This window comes from Histomonas meleagridis (assembly GCF_020186115.1).
Source record: "Histomonas meleagridis strain 2922-C6/04-10x chromosome Unknown contig_59, whole genome shotgun sequence".
NCBI lineage: Eukaryota > Parabasalia > Tritrichomonadida > Dientamoebidae > Histomonas > Histomonas meleagridis.
In genome coordinates, this window is record NW_027150901.1 from 221498 (window position 1) to 243303 (window position 21806).

Below are 21806 nucleotides of genomic sequence, written 5' to 3' on the forward strand. Positions count from 1 at the left end.
TTACAATGATCAATTAAAATATATTCAATCAATTTTTCAAGAAGATACTGTGATCATTGGTATTTTAATACATAATAAATTGACATTCCTTATAAAAATATATCGTGTAAAAGTATTCGTATTTTTAACAAACTGTTCTGCAGAGCCAGTTCTTATAAATATAAGAAAGTTTGAACATTCAAGCTCAAATGACTAAAATTTGCACAACTATTCCCAGAAATTTCTGTTCAAATTCAGCGTACAGTCAAAAAAATTGAATTAAAAAGCACCACTTTTTCACAACACAACAAAAAAAAATCACCGTAAATGAGTTCAAAAAGTTACATTTAAGCAATTTGAACCAAACCGAAAAAAGAAGGTTGCTTTCAAATTTGAAGTAAATCCTTCTTCTTGGAACAACATGAGGTTGGATCCTATATGCGTGCAAATCATTGTAGTAAGTCTTGTTTCCGCAATTCTTATAATAGTTGGTGCTGTTTATTGGTCTAATGATGAATTTACTGATCAAAGCATTAAACATTTGATTGCAATTCCTTTCACACCTTCTCTCGAAGATAATAATACATATATTGTTACTAATGAAACAAATCAATCACTTTCTTCTATAGAAAACTTTGTTTTGGATATATCAAATGTTAAAGATGATCTTTCTTATTCATTTAGAATTATCCATAATATGCTTGGATATAATATTACATTGAACATTCTTGAAGGCGACCTAGTTCAACACCGTTATTCAAATGCTTTTAATACTGACAAAAAAAATCTAACAATTAACTTTAAAGACTTTGATGAACTGGGTTTTGACTTATCAAAAATACATTCTAGTTTTGATGATTATAAAGTATTATGTCCTTCTTCATCTTTAATAACAAACATCTCAGGAATTGGTAACAAATGCAAAGAAGAAGAAGCGAAACTGGAAATCGAAGGCAGCTTTACATACTTTGACATTGGCATAAAGATTCCATTAGAAAAGAAAACGCATAATGCTGTTTTCCATAAATCATCATTTATCAAAGCAAACAACAGTGAGATTCCACAGGCATATTTGGGCGTTTTCTCAATCGCAACACCAACTGCTTCAAAAGGCATGGTGATTACCATCATTGGAATTGTAATTTTTGTTGGAATGATTATTGAATTTATCCTTACATGCGTTAAGCACGTGGGTAACCTGCTTTTATGCTAATCTTCTCTTCGCACAAATAAAACTTTTATTATTTTCACATTTGAAATTTTAACACTAACTATAAAATTTAGCAACAACACATTTGCATTTGTGCTGTTTTTATTTGCACTGCCAATGCTTCCAAACGCTCCAGTTTTTGAATATGAATACGATGATTTCCCATTGAATTCAACTCTATCGTTATGAATCACAATTTCAATCGAAAAAATGTAAACAATTCAAAAAGTTGTACTCTTTAGCATTATTTAAATCCTAGCAACGCCAGACTTGCGTGCTGCTTCAGCGACGGCCTTGCTGACAGCATCCTTAACACGTGGGTCGAATGGCTTAGGTAAGATGTAATCCTTGTTGAGTTCTTCTGGGGAAACAAGGTCAGCAATTGCATTAGCAGCAGCAATGTTCATTTCATCATTGATATCCTTAGCACGAACATCGAGTGCGCCACGGAAGATGGCTGGGAATGCAAGAACGTTGTTGATTTGGTTGGGGAAATCAGAACGTCCTGTGCCAACAACAGCAGCTCCAGCTTCAAGGGCTTCGTTTGGCATGATTTCTGGTGTTGGGTTAGCCATTGGGAAGAGAACTGCATTTGGTGCCATTGACTTAACCATTTCCTTAGTGACTGTCTTTGGAGCAGAAACACCAATGAAGACATCAGCGCCCTTAAGGACATCGGCAAGAGAACCAGAAAGTTTTCCGGAGTTTGTGATCTTGGCGATTTCTTCCTTCTCTGGGTTAAGACCTTCACGGCCTTCATAGATAGCACCCATACGGTCGGTCATGATGACGTTCTTTGGATTAAGACCACGAGCAATCAAAAGTTTGATGATAGCAATACCTGCTGCACCAGCTCCAGATGTGACAACTTTGATATCTTCGATCTTCTTGCCGACGATACGAAGGGCGTTTGTAAGAGCAGCAAGTGTAACAACTGCTGTACCATGTTGGTCATCATGATAGATTGGAATGTCGCAAGTTTGCTTAAGACGACGTTCAATTTCGAAGCAACGTGGAGCACTGATATCTTCGAGGTTGATACCACCGAAGGAACCAGCTAATAATTCAACGGTGCGGCAAATATCATCGACATTCTTGGAACGGATGCAAAGTGGAATAGCGTCAACGTCACCAAAGGACTTGAAAAGAACGCATTTTCCTTCCATAACTGGCATTCCTGCTTCTGGTCCGATATCACCTAAGCCAAGAACAGCTGTACCGTCTGTAACAACGGCAACTGTATTCCACCTACGTGTTAATTCATAAGAAAGATCGACATTCTTTTGGATTTCAAGACATGGTTGGGCAACACCTGGTGTATAAGCAAGTGATAATTCTTCTTTGTTTGTAACTGGGGCACGACAAACTATTTCAAGCTTGCCTCTGAGCTTTTGATGAAGCTTAAGTGATTCTTGGGCGTAATTCGTCATGAATCAAAGTGATCTGAACAAATAACGATATGAATTTTATCGTTTGCTCAGAATTAATTCAATAAACTGCTTCGATTTTAATGAAAAAAACACCTTTTACAATTCAAATGTGTTGTAAAACATGAAAATTTGAGAGTTATTTTCACATCACATTTCAAATGTTTGAAAGTTCGGGCCACCCTTTTGGTCATGCCGATAGAGATTCACAAATTGTCACTTTCCATCATTTTCATGAAATAACCGTTTGGAGATCATTCGTTGATTGACTCGCAAAAACGTAAATATACCTTTTTTTTCATTAAACCAATACGCTTTCGATATGTTATTAGATTCTTGTGACTGTATTTCAAATATTTCCATTAGAACTATTTTTTAAACTTTTTTTGATTTTCAAATAACATGTCAATTTTGTCATATCATAAAAAGTTTTCTCTAAACAGCCAATATTGGCATAATATAATATTATATTATTTTATTTCAAAAATTAGCTTTTGCATCAAGTATGTTTCTTCAAAATTTTATGGTTTTTTGCCTCTTAAAACACATAATTATAGTGTTTTTTCTGAGAAAAGTTTATTGGGTATTATGCTTTTTAACAATACAAAACAATTTTCGAATAATGAATACTCTTTTTGTTCTAAGTTTTGAAATCGTATTGATATTTCTCATAAAAAACATTTTAACGTATGATATTTACATAAAAAAAGTCAATCAGAAAAATTATTGTTTATTATTATTTGTTATGTTTTCATTAAATACATTTTAAAAATTTGATAATCTCACGAAAACATTTTCATAAAAAAATTACTACCAAAAACACAAAACATTTATTTAATTCAACATTTCATAGTTATTTTTGTCTCTTTTTTTCGATTATTGTTTTTTTCTGATTATTAAATATTTTATCTATTTCAATAAGTCTATTTTGAGCAATCAACAATTTCTCATTTAACACTTTTATTGTTTGTTCTTTACTTTCGATCAAATCCTTAACTTTCTTTGATATATTTTCTATTTCATTTTGATGCGAATTCTTCAAATTTTCGATTTGCAATTCGAATTCTTCTTTTTGTTTTCTTTTTTCATCCATTATATTTTTTATTTGCTTTTCATTTTGTTTTATTTCTTCATTTAATGTGTTTTTAATATTATTTTCTTTTTCTTTATAATTTTTTTGTATTTTTTTCATTTCGTTTTCTTTTTCTTCGATTTCTTTTTCTTTTTCTTCCTTTAAACTTAAATATCTTTCTGAGTCTTTTAATATTTTTCTGTTTTCTTCTTTTAATTGTTCATTTAAATGTTTCTCATCTTCGATTTCTTTTTGTAATTCTTTTATTTTCATTTCGAATTTTTTGTTTTCGTTATCTTTCGAAATTTTCATTTTGTTTAATGATATTTGTAAATGTTTTATTTTAGTTTCATATTCATTAACAATGTTTTTCTTTTCAGTATTAATATCTTCTTCAAGTTTTTGTATTACAATTTCCAATTTCTTTTTGTTCTTTTCTTTAAGTTCGTTCTCAATCGATTTTCGCATTTCTTCTTCTTTAAATTTAAAAGTCCCAAGCGTTTCTTTTCTTGTTTCTTCAATTGTTTCTTTAATACGTTTTTCATATTCATCAATTTCTTTTTGATGTTTTATTTTAAGTTTATTAATTTCAGATTGATATCGTTCAGATGATTCTTTTAAAAGAATTTCATTTTCATTATTTTTACTTTGTGTAATGTTAAATTTCTCTTTTTCAATGTTTTTGATTTTTTGTGTGATTTCTTCATATTCTTCTTGATGAATTTTTCGTTCACGTTCAAGCTGCCGTTGGTAACGGTTTTCGACGGCTTCGATTTCAATCTGTTTTTCGGTTTGGAACTGTTGTAAAATTCGTTCTTTTTCATGTTCCAAATTTTGTTGGTATTCAGAACGCGCTGTCTGAAGTGAGAAGTCATATTCGGATTTGATTTGTTCAAGCTCGCGTTTATGCTTGTCAATAAGATTTTGGATTTCGGGCTCAAGACCTCGAATTGTATTTTCTTTGATTTCTTTAATCTTTTGCTCAAGAATTTTTGCTTGCCGAGCTTTTTCTTGCGCAATGGCATTTTCACGTTGTTGTGCAATTTGACGAGCAGTGGAATCTTGAAGTTCTTTTTCTCTTCGAGCTGATTCTTCACGAGATATCTTTATTCGTTTTTGCATTTTGGTGCATTCTTGTGCTAATGTTTCTTTTTCTTGAATTAACTGATCAACCATTGATTGATGGCGCTTGAGAACTTCTTCATATTTTTGTTTTTGTACTGATAATTTATGGATATATAGAGATTTTATTTTATTTTTTTCTTTTTGAGATTGTTCAATATACGTTTGGTATTCAGCACGTAATGCATTTTCATCCTGTTTTGTTTTAGCAATTGTTTGTTCTAATGATGTAATTTTTGATTTAACTTGGCTATGTAATAATTCTGCTTGAGAAAGATCAGGAATTTTACTCTCTTTTTCTAGAGTGGATTCGACAGAATCTAAATATCCAAAAAGTTCTTCTACAGTTTTATTTTTTTTCTCCATTTAGAAAACAAAACGTACAATAGCGACCGTTATAAAATATTGCAGAAAGACACTTAAAATACATTTTAATTAAAATTCATTTGTTTTTTTTGTCATGTGTAATGCCAGGATTTTATTTTGTAAAGAGATTTATATCTAATATACTTTGAATGTAAGATCAAATTGATACTTAATTCAATATGTTAACTACTAATGACGCATGATACTTACTATTTGATAGCGTGATTGGAATAAATGTTACTTTCATAGTTGTATTTGGCAATTGTTTAAATTTTAATTTTTGCCTATTAACGTTTTTGTAATGCATTGAATTGTTACTTGGTCAGAAAGATTTTGTATGTCGCTCCAAATTGATTGGGTTGCACTTACACCAATTATAATGGAGAAGCTTCAGGAAATTGTTGAGTCCATACCAGAAGGTGTTAACCCAATGCTAAAATCAAAAATAAAATTTAACAAATTATTTTTAGGTGATCAACCTCCACACATTGCCATATCAAAAATTACATCATTACACTATAACGAACAGATTTTATCACTTGTTTTTAGATATGAAGGAAATGCCGAACTTGAAGTTTCACTTGACATAAATGCAAACTCTTGCAGTGTTTTACCAAAACAGACAATTGTTGCAAGGCACATGGGAACCTTTTTCACAGACGCGCCATTAAATATACGCTGTCGAGCTCTTCTATCTTCATTCCAAATATCATTAAAAATCGAATTAAACCATGGTGAGAAGACATTTATCAGATTTGAGGAACCTCCAACCCTCAAATTTACCATTGACAGTAATTTCTCACATTTAGGACCAATCTTTCTTATTGCTTTTAACCGTATTAAGAAAGTCATCAAAAAGATCTTCAACTCTCTTCCAGAGAAAATAGAGATAGGCATTCCCGAGAAACTTTAAATCCTTCTGTATTTGTGTAAAAATTATTTTTATTTCATTTATCCAAATCTTTTTCGTTTCATAATTTCGAGATCAAAATCATAAAACATTACAACGTGTTGCACTTTGTTAAATTTAGCCAATGAAGAAATGTATCGCACGAATCACTTACCCACACGTTGGCGAATTCTATCATTATAATTTGAGTGCAATGTTTCGGTTTGCGAAATTGTGAACGGTATCATTTGCAGATGAAAAATCAAAAGCTCGCCTTCCAAATATAGAAAACTTCATTTTAACTTTGCCCATAAGATCCGCATGTGCTAATTCTGTGATATACATTACATGCAAATTAGGCGCTGTGGACGTGAGATTCGAAATATCTTAAACTTCTATTTCCACTTCGATTGTCACCTAAAATCGATTACTTTTCCACAAATTACAGCGATTGAATGGTATATTTATTAATTAATTAATTAGAGATAGAACAAATCCTTTGCGACGTTATCATTTGAATTGTCTTTCGATGACGGCTTTGCCTTGTTCTTCTTCTTCACAGCGACGACGACAATAATTACAATGATAATGATTACGAGCACCGCTGCTGCCGGTATCACTGCTATGTACAAATATCCGATGTTCTTCTTTGCGTTCAACGAAATTTGATCATTTTCTTGTTTGCATTCGAATGAATATCTGTTGAACATATTTAGTTCTCCGTCATCATCTCTCATTGTTGCCTTAACATCATTACACTTATCGATAGTAAATGCTGAAGAAGAAGAAGCGGCCATTATCAATATGTTATCGGGCAAATTTTCTCCTTTTCGACTCATTACGAATTCTGTTGCATTATAATTAAATGAAGAAACGTCATTTAACTGCATTAAACTTTGTGTGTAATCATTTTCATTGTTACCATATTCGATAGTAATTTTGTCATTAAATGTAATTGAGTTCTTAAGGATAACATAACCATTATTCATATTCATTGTTTTTATGATCGAATCAGAGATTGTCGCAATTACATTTGTTGGAATATTAAGTTCAGTAATTTCGATGTTTTGGGTTTCGGTATCTGATAATAATATTGGATCAGCTAAAGATACTGACGAGACATCGTTCATGTTTAATTGATTGATTTTAACATCTTTAATTCCATCATGAAGTCTAAATGAAATATCACCAAATGCACTGATTTGTTTTGTAAATGTATGAGATATAAATGAATCAAGTAATGAGATTTGTCCATGTCCAGTGATGTTAAATGGTATAATATTAGTGTTTGGTATGTCTAGACTTAACCCATTTTCATTGACAATGATTTCAATAGGTAAATTCTCAGGCATTGGATTCGCTGGTATTGATATTCTTTGATCTTTTGAAACAAGTTCAAGTTGTAATATGGTATCGATTTGATTAATATTAGATATATCTAATGTAAATGATGTCTTTGATTTAATATGTATTTGTTCACGTTGTTTTGTTATTGATTCTGAACTTTGTTGTCCTTTTGTTATAAAGGAAATGTTGTTATTAGTTAAAATGACTTCTGTGATTTCATCAGTAAATGTAATGTTACTAATCGTTTGTTGATTTAATTCTTCAAATCGTAATAACATTTCATAATTCGAATATTCGATTTCTTTAAGTTGTGTCATGTCTAAGTGTTTGAATTGTTCATAGTTTGCAATTGTTGACTCAATGAGATGTAATGATTCGATGTTAAGTTTCGTTGTTGTAGTAATTGTTTCATAATTAATTAAATTAACATTAACTGTATCGAATTTAAGTTTCTTGATATTTGTTGTTGTTGTTATAAGAGAATTAATATCAATGTAACAGTCGTATCTGGTTGTTGTAAGTGAAACATATGTTATGTCAGTAGCATTACGAAGTCCTTCGAGTTTAAGATAATCATTCGATGTCATATGCGCGCCAATGTGTACTGTCACTGATTTAACTGTTGGATATGATGATAATGTGAAGTTTTGGAATGTGCTGAGATAAACTGTTGTGGAATCACTTTCATTCCCTTGTGCAGATCGGTAATATATATCTAAATGTTCGTCAGATACGGGGGTGGGCTGAGGAGAAGGTGTGGGCTCTGGTGTTGACGTCGGCTCAACAATCTCACTAGAGGGCTCCGTTTGAGATGTTGTCTCTTCTTCCGTGGGCGTCTCAATAACTTCAGTCGATGGTTCAACTTGTGTCGACGATTCAACTGCTTCGCTGGATGACTCGACTGGAGTTGGCTCAATGACTGTGGATGATTCGTATTCTTCTGTTGATGATTCAACTTGTGTGGATGACTCTACTTCTTCACTGGATGACTCAGCTTCTTCAGTTGATGTTTCAACTTGTGTGGATGATTCTACTTCTTCACTGGATGACTCAGCTTCTTCAGTTGATGTTTCAACAACTTCACTGGATGATTCAACAACTTCGGTTGACGATTCGACTTGTGTGGATGATTCTACTTCTTCAGTTGATGTTTCAACAACTTCACTGGATGACTCAGCTTCTTCAGTTGATGTTTCAGCTACTGTTGATGATTCTACTTCTTCAGTTGATGATTCAACTTCTTCTGTTGATGATTCAACTTGTGTTGATGACTCTACTTCTTCTGTCGATGTTTCAGCTACTGTTGATGATTCAACTTCTTCAGTTGAGGATTCAACTTGTGTTGATGATTCTACTTCTTCTGTTGATGATTCTACTTCTTCTGTTGATGATTCTACTTCTTCTGTTGATGTTTCAGCTACTGTTGATGATTCTGCTTGGGTTGACGATTCGACTTCTTCTGTTGATGGTTCAATTACTATTGAACTACAGTCGGAAGCCACAAAGCTGTACCTCCATTCAGTGTCAAGCGAAACACTTGTAATAACAACTTTGACTGTTTGTCCAGCAGTTGGCTTTGTAGCAGGTTGGAATTTGACGGCACCTGAGTACATTGCTGTGTTTTCTGTATCTATTTCAATGGTGCAAGTTATAGTTTGATCATCATATGTCAGAGAAACCTGAGAATCTGATGGCATGTTGTGCGCTGTGGTAGAGCTTGGGTCCCACTGTCTACTGAAAGTCCAAACATTTGGAATCAAATTAACTGGAAATGCGCCTGGTGGAGGATAAGCAATGAACTTGGGTGATGACGTTCCTGTCCTATCAAAGCTCATAACTCTTGTTGCGGAGTAATGGCCATTTACACCTTGCGCAAGTTGGCTTAAGGTTGGAAGCAAAAGCCATCTTCTGTGTCCGCAACTTTCAACATCTGAGTCATCCATGTAAGAGTCGATGGATCTTGAACCACAGGCAGCTCCACTAGACCAAAAAATATTTGAATTTCGAGCTCCGCTTTGACCACCAGAAGTCCAGCAGGCAAGACTTGTATCATCAAGATAATGACTAAACAGGTCATTAGCCTCCATAATTGTGCATGCTTCCATTTGTTCTTGGATGACTTCTGCATCTGTCGATTGAACTAATTCTCCAAGACCACATGCATAACGGTAGAAGTTCATGTAATTAAGTGCGTCTTTTTTATCTTCCTCTGTTTGGGTTCCTACACCACATTCATCTTCACTTGGAATATGACAAGTTGTAGCTGTTCGTACGTGGAGAGTATTATATTTTGAGCAAACTTCTTGAGGAGTTCTGTTTTCGAGCTCATCCCATGTGATAGTAGTTATTGATAAGCAAGTACTGATAAGCAAAAACAGCATTTTGTCAAAATGACAGTTCCCATTCAAAAACTCGGACAAAATTTCAAAACGTATTGATTCCATTCAAAAGGCCCCACACAGTTACCGGAAAGAATTCGTTGCAACGGTTTATATCAGTTCGGATAAAAAACCGCGACATTTTGATCGGCGAAAAACGATAAGGGAAATTGTGAGAAAATGTTTAGACAATAGAAAAAGTGATATAGATGTATGAAGATAATGTTTTCAGTTTTCAGTAAATAAATATGTAAAAGATCAAAGTTGGAAATTAAAGATTTCAGGCTATTTCGATAGATAAAAAATTGTTACTGTTATTAAGTAAAAATTTGCTAAGTAAACCACTATCAGAAGAATTAAGGCTTTGAATACAAATTTTGTTGTCTTGAACGATATGGATATTTTTTCACAATTTTATTTATCGTTGTCATGTCGCGGTTTTTCGGTTTTTGTGAAAACTTTTGTGGTCATGCCGATAGGGATTCGAAACATCTAATAATTTATTGAGTTGTTAAAATTCTTCTTGAACAAGATTTAATCAATGTTAACGCTTATGATGATTATATTTTTAGTTTTGTGTTTATTTAAAAAATTTGATAGTATTTCAATATTTTTTTTACAGCAATATTAATGATGGCTTGTAAGAAAGGTAATATTGAAATCGTTAAATTACTTTTAGCTAGAAAAGATATTCAAATATTTGACACCAATGATTATTAATATAATGTGATGTTTTGCTTTGATGATTTTATATTTAAAACTTATGTTTGTAATTTAAACATAATATAAAAATCAGCACTTACAGCAGCATCTTCAGGAGGTGATATAGAAATAGTCAAATTACTTCTTGAAAAAAAGGGAATTGAAGAATGTTGGAAAGGTTTTTAATTTAATTGTTTAGAATTTATTTATATAATTTTATGTTTCATATTATTGTATTATATTAAATCAAAATATTTGGAATGGCAATTATTTCAGCTTCGGGATCAGGTAACATAGAAATAGTTAAATTACTTCTTCAACAAGAAGGAGTTGATATCAACTTTCAGGGTATTTATACATTTGATTTCCTGTTTATTTTATATTTTTGGAATTCTAAAATAACACATGGAAATTATTTGATTTGTTTAGAACTGCACTTATGTATGCTTGTCAAACAGAACATATTGAAATTGTAAAATTACTTCTTGAACAAGAAGGAATCGATGTCAATATCAAAGACATTTGATATCTTTATTTAAAATTTATTTTGATAATTAACTATTTCAAAATAATATTAGAAATTTATTCGAACTATTTTTTAATGCTCTTCTAATTGCATATGAACTTAATAATCAAGAACTTATTGACATAATTACAAAACATGGAGGAAAAGTTAAATAAAAAATCATTTTAACAATATTTTAAAAATAATTTTTCAAAATTATATTAATTTTTAAAATAATTATATGATTTTTACAAGTATTCGATAAAAATTAAGCTATTAACCAAATGAAAAATAAAAATTTTATCGATACGTAAACGGTCATGACCGTTTATTAATTCAAAACAATCTTTTTATTCCTCAGAGCTTCAAATTTAAACTATTTATTCCCTAAAATATGTGGATACAATTACATCCAATATAGAGATAGTTTAGTAAAAAAAAACATTAATATTTCTGATTCATTTAGTTTTTTTTAAGCAAAAATGAATAAGCAGACGTTTATAATTTTTGGCGCTTAATATAATTATGTATCTGAAGAGAGTTACGATTTCTGGCTTCAAAGCATTTGGTGATACTGTAGTATTTGGGGATTTTTCTTGTCAAAAAAACTGTATTTTTGGATTAAATGGTAGTGGAAAATCAACTTTCTTCAATGCAATCGAATTTGTTCTTCTTGAAGATTTTGCGCATATTCAACCTCACGACAGAGGGACCCTTTTACACACAGGAAGTTTAACAGGATTCGTTGAACTTACATTTGATAATACGTCAAGAAGATTCCAAATTGAAAGTGATGAAGTCTCAATTAGAAGGTCTATTGGGCATAAAAAAGATGAGCTTTTTGTTAATAAGAAACATATTACTAGACAAGATATGGTAAATTTATTTGAAATTGCTCGAATCTCATTAAAATCAGGTCTCTTTATTATCAAGCAAGGCGCAGTTAAAGCAATATCAGAAATGAAAGAAGATGCTCGTCTTCAATTATTATATGATGTTACTGGGATCCGTTTTTATGATGAACAACGTGAAGAATCCATCAAAATGATGGGCGAAGCCAGTATTAGAAAAGAGAAAATCCAACAATCGATCACCGAAATTGAAGAAAGACTTGATCAACTTCAAGAAGAAGCCGAAGAACTTCGGAGTTATAACCAACTTGATCGAAAACGTAAAGCTTTAGAATACTGTGTCTATGATATAGATCGATCAAATACCGATAAAACCATTTTAAACATCGAAAATCAAATCACACAAGAAAATTCTGTTATTGATAAACTCAGAGAAGAACTTGAAAACATATCAAACCAAAGAACAGAAATTGAGCAAAATATTAATGAAAAAAAAGAAATTCAAAAACAAATTTTATTGGAACAAAATCAACGCGAACACAAAAAAGAGAAATTAATTAAAAGGAAAACGCGCATGCAGTTTAAAATGGAAACTTTAACAAAGAAAAAGCAAGATTCAGATCAAAATTTTTCAAAAGTTTCTAATCAATTAGAAAAATTAAATTCAAAAAAACAAAGAAAAGAAAATATATACAATGAATATACACAAGAATGTGATAATTTGTTAACAGAAAAAATGAAGCTTGAAGCTTTAATTCCATCAAAGTCAAATGCAATTGATGAAGTACATCAACAAATTCAAAACATTGAAAAAGAATTATCAAGATCTCATGTAAGCGAATATGAATATGAATTAGATAATTTAAATCAACAAGTCTCTGATTTAGAAGAACAGCAAAATCAACAAAAAGAACAATATCAAATTATCAAAGAAGAATTGAAAAGTTTACAGAACGATAGAATAAATTCAATGAACCGAAAAAAAGAACTTTGGAAATTAGATAATCAAATCAAAATTCAACAAAGAGGATATTCAAGCAAAACATTCAAAGCGCAACAAGATTATGAGCATTTAATGAGTTCATCAGTCTCAAAAGCTATGCAATATATTCGAAAATATTATCAAGAAAGAAATGAACAACCACCACCACAAGTAATAGATATATTAGAATTTGATGAATCTCTTGATTTATCAATTGATGCAGTTGCTAAAGGAAAACTTTTTTATCTTATAGTTGAAGATGATATCGAAGCAAGTGATATATTAGAACATTTAATTAGATATTCTGATGGACGAATTAGTATTATCGCATTAAACAAATTAAGATCAAATCGTAAAGAAATAGAAAGGACAGAACAATATTGTTCTTTATGTGAAGAAATTAGATGTGAAGAGAAGTATATTCCAGTTATTGATTATTTATTTGGATCTTATGCACTTTGTTCTACAATTAATGTTGCATCAGATATATCAACAACAAATAATATTAATTGTGTTACACTTGTAGGCGATTTAATATATTCAAGTGGACCTTTAATAGGTGGTTATATACCTTTAAATCGATCTATTTGTAAATCAAAAAGAAAAATCGAACATTATAAATTAGAATTAAATGAATTAGATGAAACATTAAGAAAAACTAATGAAGAAATCGAAGAAATAGAAAATAATCAATCAGAAATAAATAAAATAATTACGCAAAAAAGTTCCGATCAATTTAAGATTGAAAGTAAAATAAAATCAATACAAAATGAAATTAATAATATTCAAAACAAAATTTCTAAATTAAATAATCAGTTACAAAATGAAAACGAAATGTTAAATTCAAAAGAGAAAATGCTTTTTTCATTACGTCAAAAAGAAAATTTAATTCTTGAAAAAGAAAATGAAAACAATTTAAGCGAAGATGAAATTAAAGAAATTCGAGAAAGAATTTCAAACATATCAATTGAATATACAATGAAAATGCTTCAAACACAACAAATTAAATGTGAAATTAATGATAATATTATTCCACAAATCAAGAAACTTACGAAAGATAAAGAAGAACTTGATTCATTTAAATTAAAAAATCAAATTGAAGAAACAATTCAAGAACTTCAATCAATAGAAAACGAAGATGAAATTAATACACAACAATCAAATGAATCAGAAGAAACATTAAATCTTCTTCAACAAGAACTACAAAATCTTGAAAAAGATTTTGAGCATATTAAAAAATTAGAAAATTCAACACGTAAAAAGATATCAACAGAACAAAAAATTATTCAAGATTTTAATAAACAATTATCACTTAATCAAGAGAAAAAAGATAATATCATACAAAAAATATCTTCAATATTACCATATCCTGAAGAAGAAGCTAATGAATATAAAAATAAATCATATACACAACTAATGGAAGAAATGGATAACATTAACACAGAATTACAAAGTTATCGACATGTTAATAAAAAGGCTTATGATCAATTTCATCAATTTAACAATAAACGTAAAGAATTACATGATCGACAAAAAGAAATTATCGATGGTGAAGAATCAATTACTTCATTAATCGCTAAACTTGATCAACAAAAAGAAAATGCTATTCTTGAATCGATTAATAAAGTATCAGAAAACTTCTCTAAGATTTATCAAATTCTTGAAGGCAAAAATGCAAATATTATATTAAAGAAACAAAAACTTGATGACAATTTTTATAATGATGAAGAAGAATCGACAACTATTGTTGGTATTGGAATTGAAGTCGACGGAAAAAATTTGGAAGAAATGAGCGGAGGAGAAAGAACAATTGTTGCAATTTCTTTGTTATTTGCAATACAACAAATGGATCCGAGTCCGTTTTATTTCTTCGATGAAATTGATTCCGATTTAGATGAAGAACATCGAATTAAATTGGCAAACTTCATTGATAATATGTCAAACATCGAATTAAATAAAGAAAATGCTGTGCAGTTCGTTTATGCAACTCATAGAAGAGATTTGATGTTGATAAGTGATAAGTTCTTCGCAGTAATTCCTGAACATTCACAGAGTAAAGTTAAAATGGTCACAAAAGATGAAGCTGAAGATTATATAACAAAGAATACATAATTGTTGATCTTGTTTTGTTGTTTAATAAAATGTTTGAAATAATTTTATTTTCAATTGTGTAAAAAGGGCAAATTCGACATAAAATCTTTAATTTTAATACAGCATTTTCGAGACGGTTACGAAAAAAATCAAAACAGTCGCAAAAAAATTCTAAATGGTCGCAAAAAACTCAAAAATTTTATAATATGTCGTTAATTTATGTCTAGGGTTGGAAGCAACTGGGCCAATGGCCCAAAAGTGACAACAAATCTTGGCACTGTGGCCTAGGTACCTTGGCCCAGGTCATTAATGAGGGACCACGGTCCAATGGCCCAGGCCCCTGATGGGGTACCTTGGCCAAGATGATCAAAAGTGACAAAGGGACCTGGGCCAAGGTTTCTTATTCAATTGACAAACAAAAACCCAAGGTTTACAATTTGCATAAAGCTAAATTGAAATATGTTTCAAAATTTTGAATAACCAATTAATAAAAATCTCGAGTTTTGTGATGTTACTTTTTGAATAATCTTACAAAAATTGGTTTCTTTTTATATTTCAAAACCGTATTCAACCAAATATTTGAAAAAGTTGGATCATAAAATATTTTGAAAATGTTATATTCAAAAAGTGTTCAGAATAAAAATGTTATATAAAAAATTGAATGTGAATGTGAATTGAAAATAATTTTTTTGAAAGGCAAGTAAAAACGCTTCGCATTAATTCAATGTGCACAATATCAATTTACTTTACCACGATGAATAGTACAATGATCGTGGGAGAATTACAATTACCAGATGAAAGAGGTATTGATCACGCAGTAGTATTTGAAAAAAATAACGAAATATATAAACTTTACAAAGACAATGTTCGGATAATTTCATTTTGCGAAATCTGTACGAAATATCTGTGTACAGACTATAGCACTATATTTGATCATTGTCTCAGAAAACACAAAAAATTAGATAATGTAATTTAGCAACACAAAAACAGATTATAAAATTTATTTTATTTAACAACCAATATTTAAGTCTGGTTGACAATCTAGATCTTACAAATTTATTTGCTTTTGATGTAATTTACAGAAAATCGATTTACAATAATTTGGAAATCTCTACAACAAAAGTAAAGCAATCAATCAAGGGTTCATACTGCGCTCGCATAAAACAAGTTTTAGTATAAAATATTCGAAAAATTTATAGTTTTTAACGTTAACTTCACTATTCAAAATGATAGAGGGTTTTCCATCTCTTGATGAGATTCAAGCAATAACTCAAAATGAAGAAATCGCCCTTCAATACCTGTCCCTAATTGGTGTCATAGATCTCAACAAGCCATGTCCAAAGTGTGGATCATTTGGTTTTCCAAATTATCTAATTAAAAGGTGCACACAAAAAGGATGCAATACAAGATATAGCGTTAAAAAAGGTACTTTCGTATTTTCGAAAATTGTCACTTAGAAGTAAAATAAATACTGAAGATAGCATATTTTTGGTTACTCAAAACAAGTACTCAAAATATGGTTCAAATGTTGCACCATTCAGAACACACAATCACTGAACTGGTGATGCGCTTGGATGAGCTTGTTAAACAAATGATCGTTAATCAACACCCAAAAAATAGGAGGTGAAGGAGTTATTGTGGAAATCGATGAATCAAAATTTGGAAAAAGAAAGTACTTCAAAGGTCATCACGTGGAAGGTGTTTGGGTAGTAGAAACTGTTGAAAGAACAGCTGAAAAAAGAATCTTTGCAACAACAGTGACGAGCAGAGACAAGGATACAATCAAAAGCATTATACATGAGTTTATTATTGAGCCAGGATCTATCATCTATAGCGATTGCTGGAAAGCATATCCGATTGCTATGCAGGAACTTAACGTGTATCATAACATGAACCTGAGCCATCAAACAGTGAATCACTCCGTTGAGTTCAAGAGCAAAGATGGCGTGTGCACGAACACTATCGAGGGGAACTGGAACGGAATGACCAGCAGGCACATGATATAGAATTTTTTTACAATATCCACTGTTTGTGTGCTCACAGTAATTTTCTCGGTTGTGCAAAAGATTTCAATCAAGAAAATTTTCACGGAATATCAGTATTTAACAATATATTTTGATGAATGATTCAAATTTCAACATAATTTTCTAGCCATTACAGCTTCATCATGTGATGCAATGTTTTTATTGAATTTGATCGTTCCCAATGTCATTCAAAGGACAAAAGATGTTATATCTCATTATGTTACGGACACAATAAACTATTACAATATATAAAAAAAATTTCATTTCAATGTAGTTATTGCGGAAGCAATGTTATAGGGACATGTAAAGGTATCAATATTTTTCCTTGTTGTAACCATATTTTGAATGTATGTATAGACGATAGGAACTCTTCATCAGATTTATTCTCTGAAGCCATTGAAGTCGTGAAATTATTGAAAATTATCAGAAATATTGAGCGAAAAATAAGAAAAGTTTTATTAATAAAATGTTCCATTTCTATCGATAAGTGACTTGCGTATTATTGATGCATTCAGTGAATTCTTCATTGGAGTTAAGAGTATGATGTTGAATCTTGAAAGAGATGACCCAGAAACAATTTTTTGGGCAATATCCAACATAGCTACAATTTATTTTGATAATTGTGATATCTTAATTGAACATGGATAGTACTGGTTAACCAAATTGAATACCGAGAACGTTTATTGTTTGTGTTGCTTTATCTCAATGAATAGCTAAAATAATTGAATACGAGCTATTAATATAACATTCCTTAAAATAGCTTTATTCATACTGAAATTTATATCCGGTATTCTGATAATTTGAATAAGATTTGAATATTCGAAATTAAGCAAAAAAAAAAAAAAAAAAAATTGAATGATTTATGTAATCTCTTATATTATGTATATATTTTGTATTATAGTGCAATGTTTGAATATCATTCTAATGCGAAATAATAATAAAATAAATCTGCAAAAACAATAACAAGTAGCATTCAATGCTGGTGCTGGCTTATCAACATGGGAAAATGCAAATATATCAAATGTTTCAAAATCATCAGTATCAAGAATTTTACGAATAATGAAAAATGGGGATTAACTCAATTTTAATATGATACATTATCTCAATTCAGATATCAACTTGTTCTCATGATGAATATCATTAAAAGCCCTCATATTACAAATATACACATATGATTTTTAAATGTCTGAATCTACTGTTAGTAGAATTGCCAATTCTCTTGGTTTCAGGACAAAATATCAGCAATCAAAAGAAAAACTATCAGACAAGCAAAAACAATATTGAATCAGTTTCGCTCGAGAGATCCCTCTGACTTTCTACTACTTATTACCTTGAGTTTTTTTCGATGAATCGATTATTTCAGATAGAACCCTCTAGAAAAAAAGTTCGTGTTCATCCTTTACTCGATTTTGATGAGCAGTTTTATGATAAATAGGGGTACCCCATTAAAATTATGGTTTGAGCCTGTATCGGCAAGAATTTTGAGAAAAAATTAGTGAAAATTGATGGAAATTTAAATGCTGAAAAGTATCAAAAATCGCTGGCAGAAAACCAAATCTTTGAAAAACTCAATGACAGATTTGGTCCAAAAGGTTACATATTCCAGCAGGACGGGGCCAGCCCGCACAAAGCAAAGACTACAAAACTCTTTTTATATGGAAGGGCTACCTTACTTGCAGATGACTCAAAATGGCCATCATCTTCACCAGATCTCAATCACATTGAGATCTGTTGAGCGATCTCTAAATCCAGGCTACAAACCCAAAAAATTAACAATGCAGAAGGCCTCTATCTTGCTGCATCTGAAGTTTGGGACAATATTGCAATTAGTACTATTAATTTGCTGATTAATTCTTTCGATGCGAGATTCAAATCTTGTATAATTATGAAAGGCGAAAGCCTCAACGGAAAAAAAAACCTTATTTCATTATACAAGAAATCCATCGAAGATGGAAACAATTACATTTTACAAAAAATTGAAGATAAGATAGGAATTGAACGATTTGTAGAAGAATCCATTTAATATTTTTATCTATTAGTGAAAACCAATTCAAATGAAGTACATATTAAATTGTACCTCAAAAACTGTTAAAAATGGCACAGATGCCAAAACCATTTCATATTTAACAATAAAACTTAAGTTTCGACCATCGAACAAGCTAATGATTTGAAACAAAAATTCTCATCTGAACCGTTGAATAACATTCAATTCTTATGCAGGAAGGTTGAAACACTTTTGAATGCTTTTGAGTTAAATTAGAAAAAGTTTGTCCTGAGGGTTATGAACTGAGCTTTACTATATCATAGCTTTTTGCCAATAACCGTTTATTTTGAGTATATTTATCACGAACGAAATAAAACTTGCAAATCTTGAAATACAGCGTCTAAAAAACAAAATTCTGAAATTAAAAAAGCAAAACAATGCATTGTCATTGAATATACAATATTTGAAACAAAAATTGCATTATATGATGAAAATATTTAACCCGAAATTTTAGATATCAATTCCAAATAACCTTTATCATTTTCCCCATTTCATTTAGCAATTGCAATTGGGAATCAAACAATTTTAATCGAAGTTCAATTTATCATAATCAGTACATCGAATATATTAAAACGATGAAAAAAAATATTGTTGACAATTTTTTTTAATTTCTCCATGAAAAATTTGATTTTAATATGGCGAAAGTAATAAAATATTCAGCTATTATGAATCAACTTATGCAGAGCATTTGCGAAACTATGAAAACGACTACTATATTCAATGAAAAATCCGAAATAAAATATGTGATATTTTAAAAGCCTAATGAAGAAATATATGAATAAAAAAAAAATTAATTACAATAATGTTTTTAAATTCGTGTATACTTTATTTCATCAATAATAATATTGTTATATTGGGGAAACTTTTTTTTGAATTTCATTTTAATCGATGAATATATTATCGACATAATATGATATTAATTTGTTCAAAACGAGTAAAAATATTTTTCGCGATACTTGAGTTCTCCCAGTTCTACATGGGTTCGAAATAGCAGCAGAAATATTCAAAAAAGGACTTATTTTGATAAAATCTTAAAATACCAAAAACATAATTGTCTGTATAATTTATTGATTGGTGTTTTATTGAATTAAGTTCTTAATTTTCAGCAAATTTTATTTCCTGAGGAAGATTTACTAAATCATTTTAAAAATCTTAATTTAAATTTATGAACTATTTATTCGTAAAATATCCTGAAGCATTCAGTAAGGTAAATAATAGTAATAACCAATTCGTGAGAAGGGGTCAAATTATCGATACCAGATATCAAAATGTAACTGATAAAATGATCGCATCAAACAATGAGAATGTAGTGGATATTGTTCAGTGGTGGGAATCACAAAAAGATTAAATGCCTGTCTTATACGCTCTAGCAAAAAAAATTATATCTTTCAGACCTACATCAGCAAGTGTTGAGATAATATTTTGTCAAAAAAAATATGTAGGAATGAATTTTATAATAAAAATTTGAATTTTAATTTATTCATCAATTTTTTTTAATTTTTAAGAATCGTTTTCTCAATATGGTACAAGATATGATTAATTCAATTATACCGAAATAATCCCTATTTGTGCAGATTAAAATGATATTATTCATTCTCTATTTTGCTAGAAATTATCAAAAATTGAGCATATAAAAAAAAGATTTTTTTACTTATCTGATGGAATTTTATATTGTTTTTGGGATACATATTCTACACAATTTACTCTTTAATTTTTGGTGATTAGTTTTCTTCTTATATCAGATACTCAAATTCGTTATCATCACGTGGAACAACAGGATTCTCTTCGAGTAAACCAGGAATTGACCATGCAGATTCAAGCGCTTCTTTGGTAATTGAATTCCATGCAATGAGTAGACATTTTAATGCTACAGACCACCTATTTTTCGCACATTCATTATTTCTTTTCCCGAGATCTTTTCTTAACCTTGATTTTACGATCCCAAATATTCGCCTATCGAGGGGTTGATATTTTCCTGTTCCATTTGCTGGAACTTGGATAATAGTGATTCCCAAATCCCGAGCAATTGGAGTACGTTTCCTGTGATATGTGCTCTAAATGAATCTAGAACAAGAACACAAGGATGAATTTCATGGAGAGAGTAAAGATATCTCTTCATAACATCTTCATCAGTCCATCCATAATCAGAACGCCAAACATAGTGTTCAATGATGTTATTTTCTTTGAGCTTAAACTTCTTAGTACATTTCTCTGTCTTGCCTTTTGCATATATTATTGGTGGATATAGCTTGTTTCTCGTACATGTCATGATAGCAGTGAAATTTTCTTTTGAATTTAGATTCGTATCAACATGAACTGAATCAGAACCAACAACTCCAATGATCTTGTCAGGATAATATGCAATCCTAACTGATGTATCATCCATGTTGAATACATTATCTGAACCATATTGTTCTATTGCATCACTAAGCGTCTTCAAAAAATGATCAACTTCTTCTACCTTTAATTGTCCTCTCCGAGAAACATGTGGTTTCCTCAAGGAGAAATTGTTTCTTTTCATAAATTCTTCTACAAAGTGCCTTGATGCAATAAAATTTGGCATATCTACCTCTTCCGATAAGAGTTGTGGCTCATTATTAGCGAGATCAAAAGTATAATTATATAAATCCAAAAATTCATTGGTTTTATGTCCATCATTGTTATACATTTGAATTCCATCTCTTATAGCTATAAGTTCAGCAGCCCTTTTTGTCATTACATGTGGATCATAATAGCAATCGTGTAGAATTTTTTGACATTATCTAATTGAAATACCCTCACCATTTTCGATTTTTTTTTTTGTATTTTTTTTGAGAT

General features: G+C 30.4%; 5 protein-coding genes across 5 annotated transcripts; 2 read left to right on the forward strand and 3 right to left on the reverse strand.

Moving 5' to 3' along the window:
• Window positions 1–1437: 1437 nt before the first annotated feature.
• GO595_007821 (NAD-dependent malic enzyme) lies at window positions 1438–2619 on the reverse strand (the record flags this gene model as incomplete). The annotated part of the gene is made up of 1 exon (XM_067921327.1): window positions 1438–2619. The coding sequence occupies one exon, from the start codon at window positions 2617–2619 to the stop codon at window positions 1438–1440; it is 1182 nt and encodes a 393-aa protein (XP_067772051.1).
• Window positions 2620–5513: 2894 nt separating this feature from the next.
• GO595_007822 (uncharacterized protein) lies at window positions 5514–6089 on the forward strand (the record flags this gene model as incomplete). Its single annotated transcript, XM_067921328.1, has 1 exon — window positions 5514–6089. One exon carries the CDS (start codon window positions 5514–5516, stop codon window positions 6087–6089), a length of 576 nt encoding a protein of 191 aa, XP_067772052.1.
• Window positions 6090–6544: 455 nt separating this feature from the next.
• On the reverse strand, window positions 6545–9793 carry GO595_007823 (facilitator of iron transport 1-like; the record flags this gene model as incomplete). Its single annotated transcript, XM_067921329.1, has 1 exon — window positions 6545–9793. The coding sequence occupies one exon, from the start codon at window positions 9791–9793 to the stop codon at window positions 6545–6547; it is 3249 nt and encodes a 1082-aa protein (XP_067772053.1).
• A 1729-nt stretch (window positions 9794–11522) lies between these two features.
• On the forward strand, window positions 11523–14942 carry GO595_007824 (structural maintenance of chromosomes protein 3; the record flags this gene model as incomplete). The annotated part of the gene is made up of 1 exon (XM_067921330.1): window positions 11523–14942. One exon carries the CDS (start codon window positions 11523–11525, stop codon window positions 14940–14942), a length of 3420 nt encoding a protein of 1139 aa, XP_067772054.1.
• A 5980-nt stretch (window positions 14943–20922) lies between these two features.
• On the reverse strand, window positions 20923–21510 carry GO595_007825 (DDE superfamily endonuclease containing protein; the record flags this gene model as incomplete). Its single annotated transcript, XM_067921331.1, has 1 exon — window positions 20923–21510. One exon carries the CDS (start codon window positions 21508–21510, stop codon window positions 20923–20925), a length of 588 nt encoding a protein of 195 aa, XP_067772055.1.
• Window positions 21511–21806: the final 296 nt, after the last annotated feature.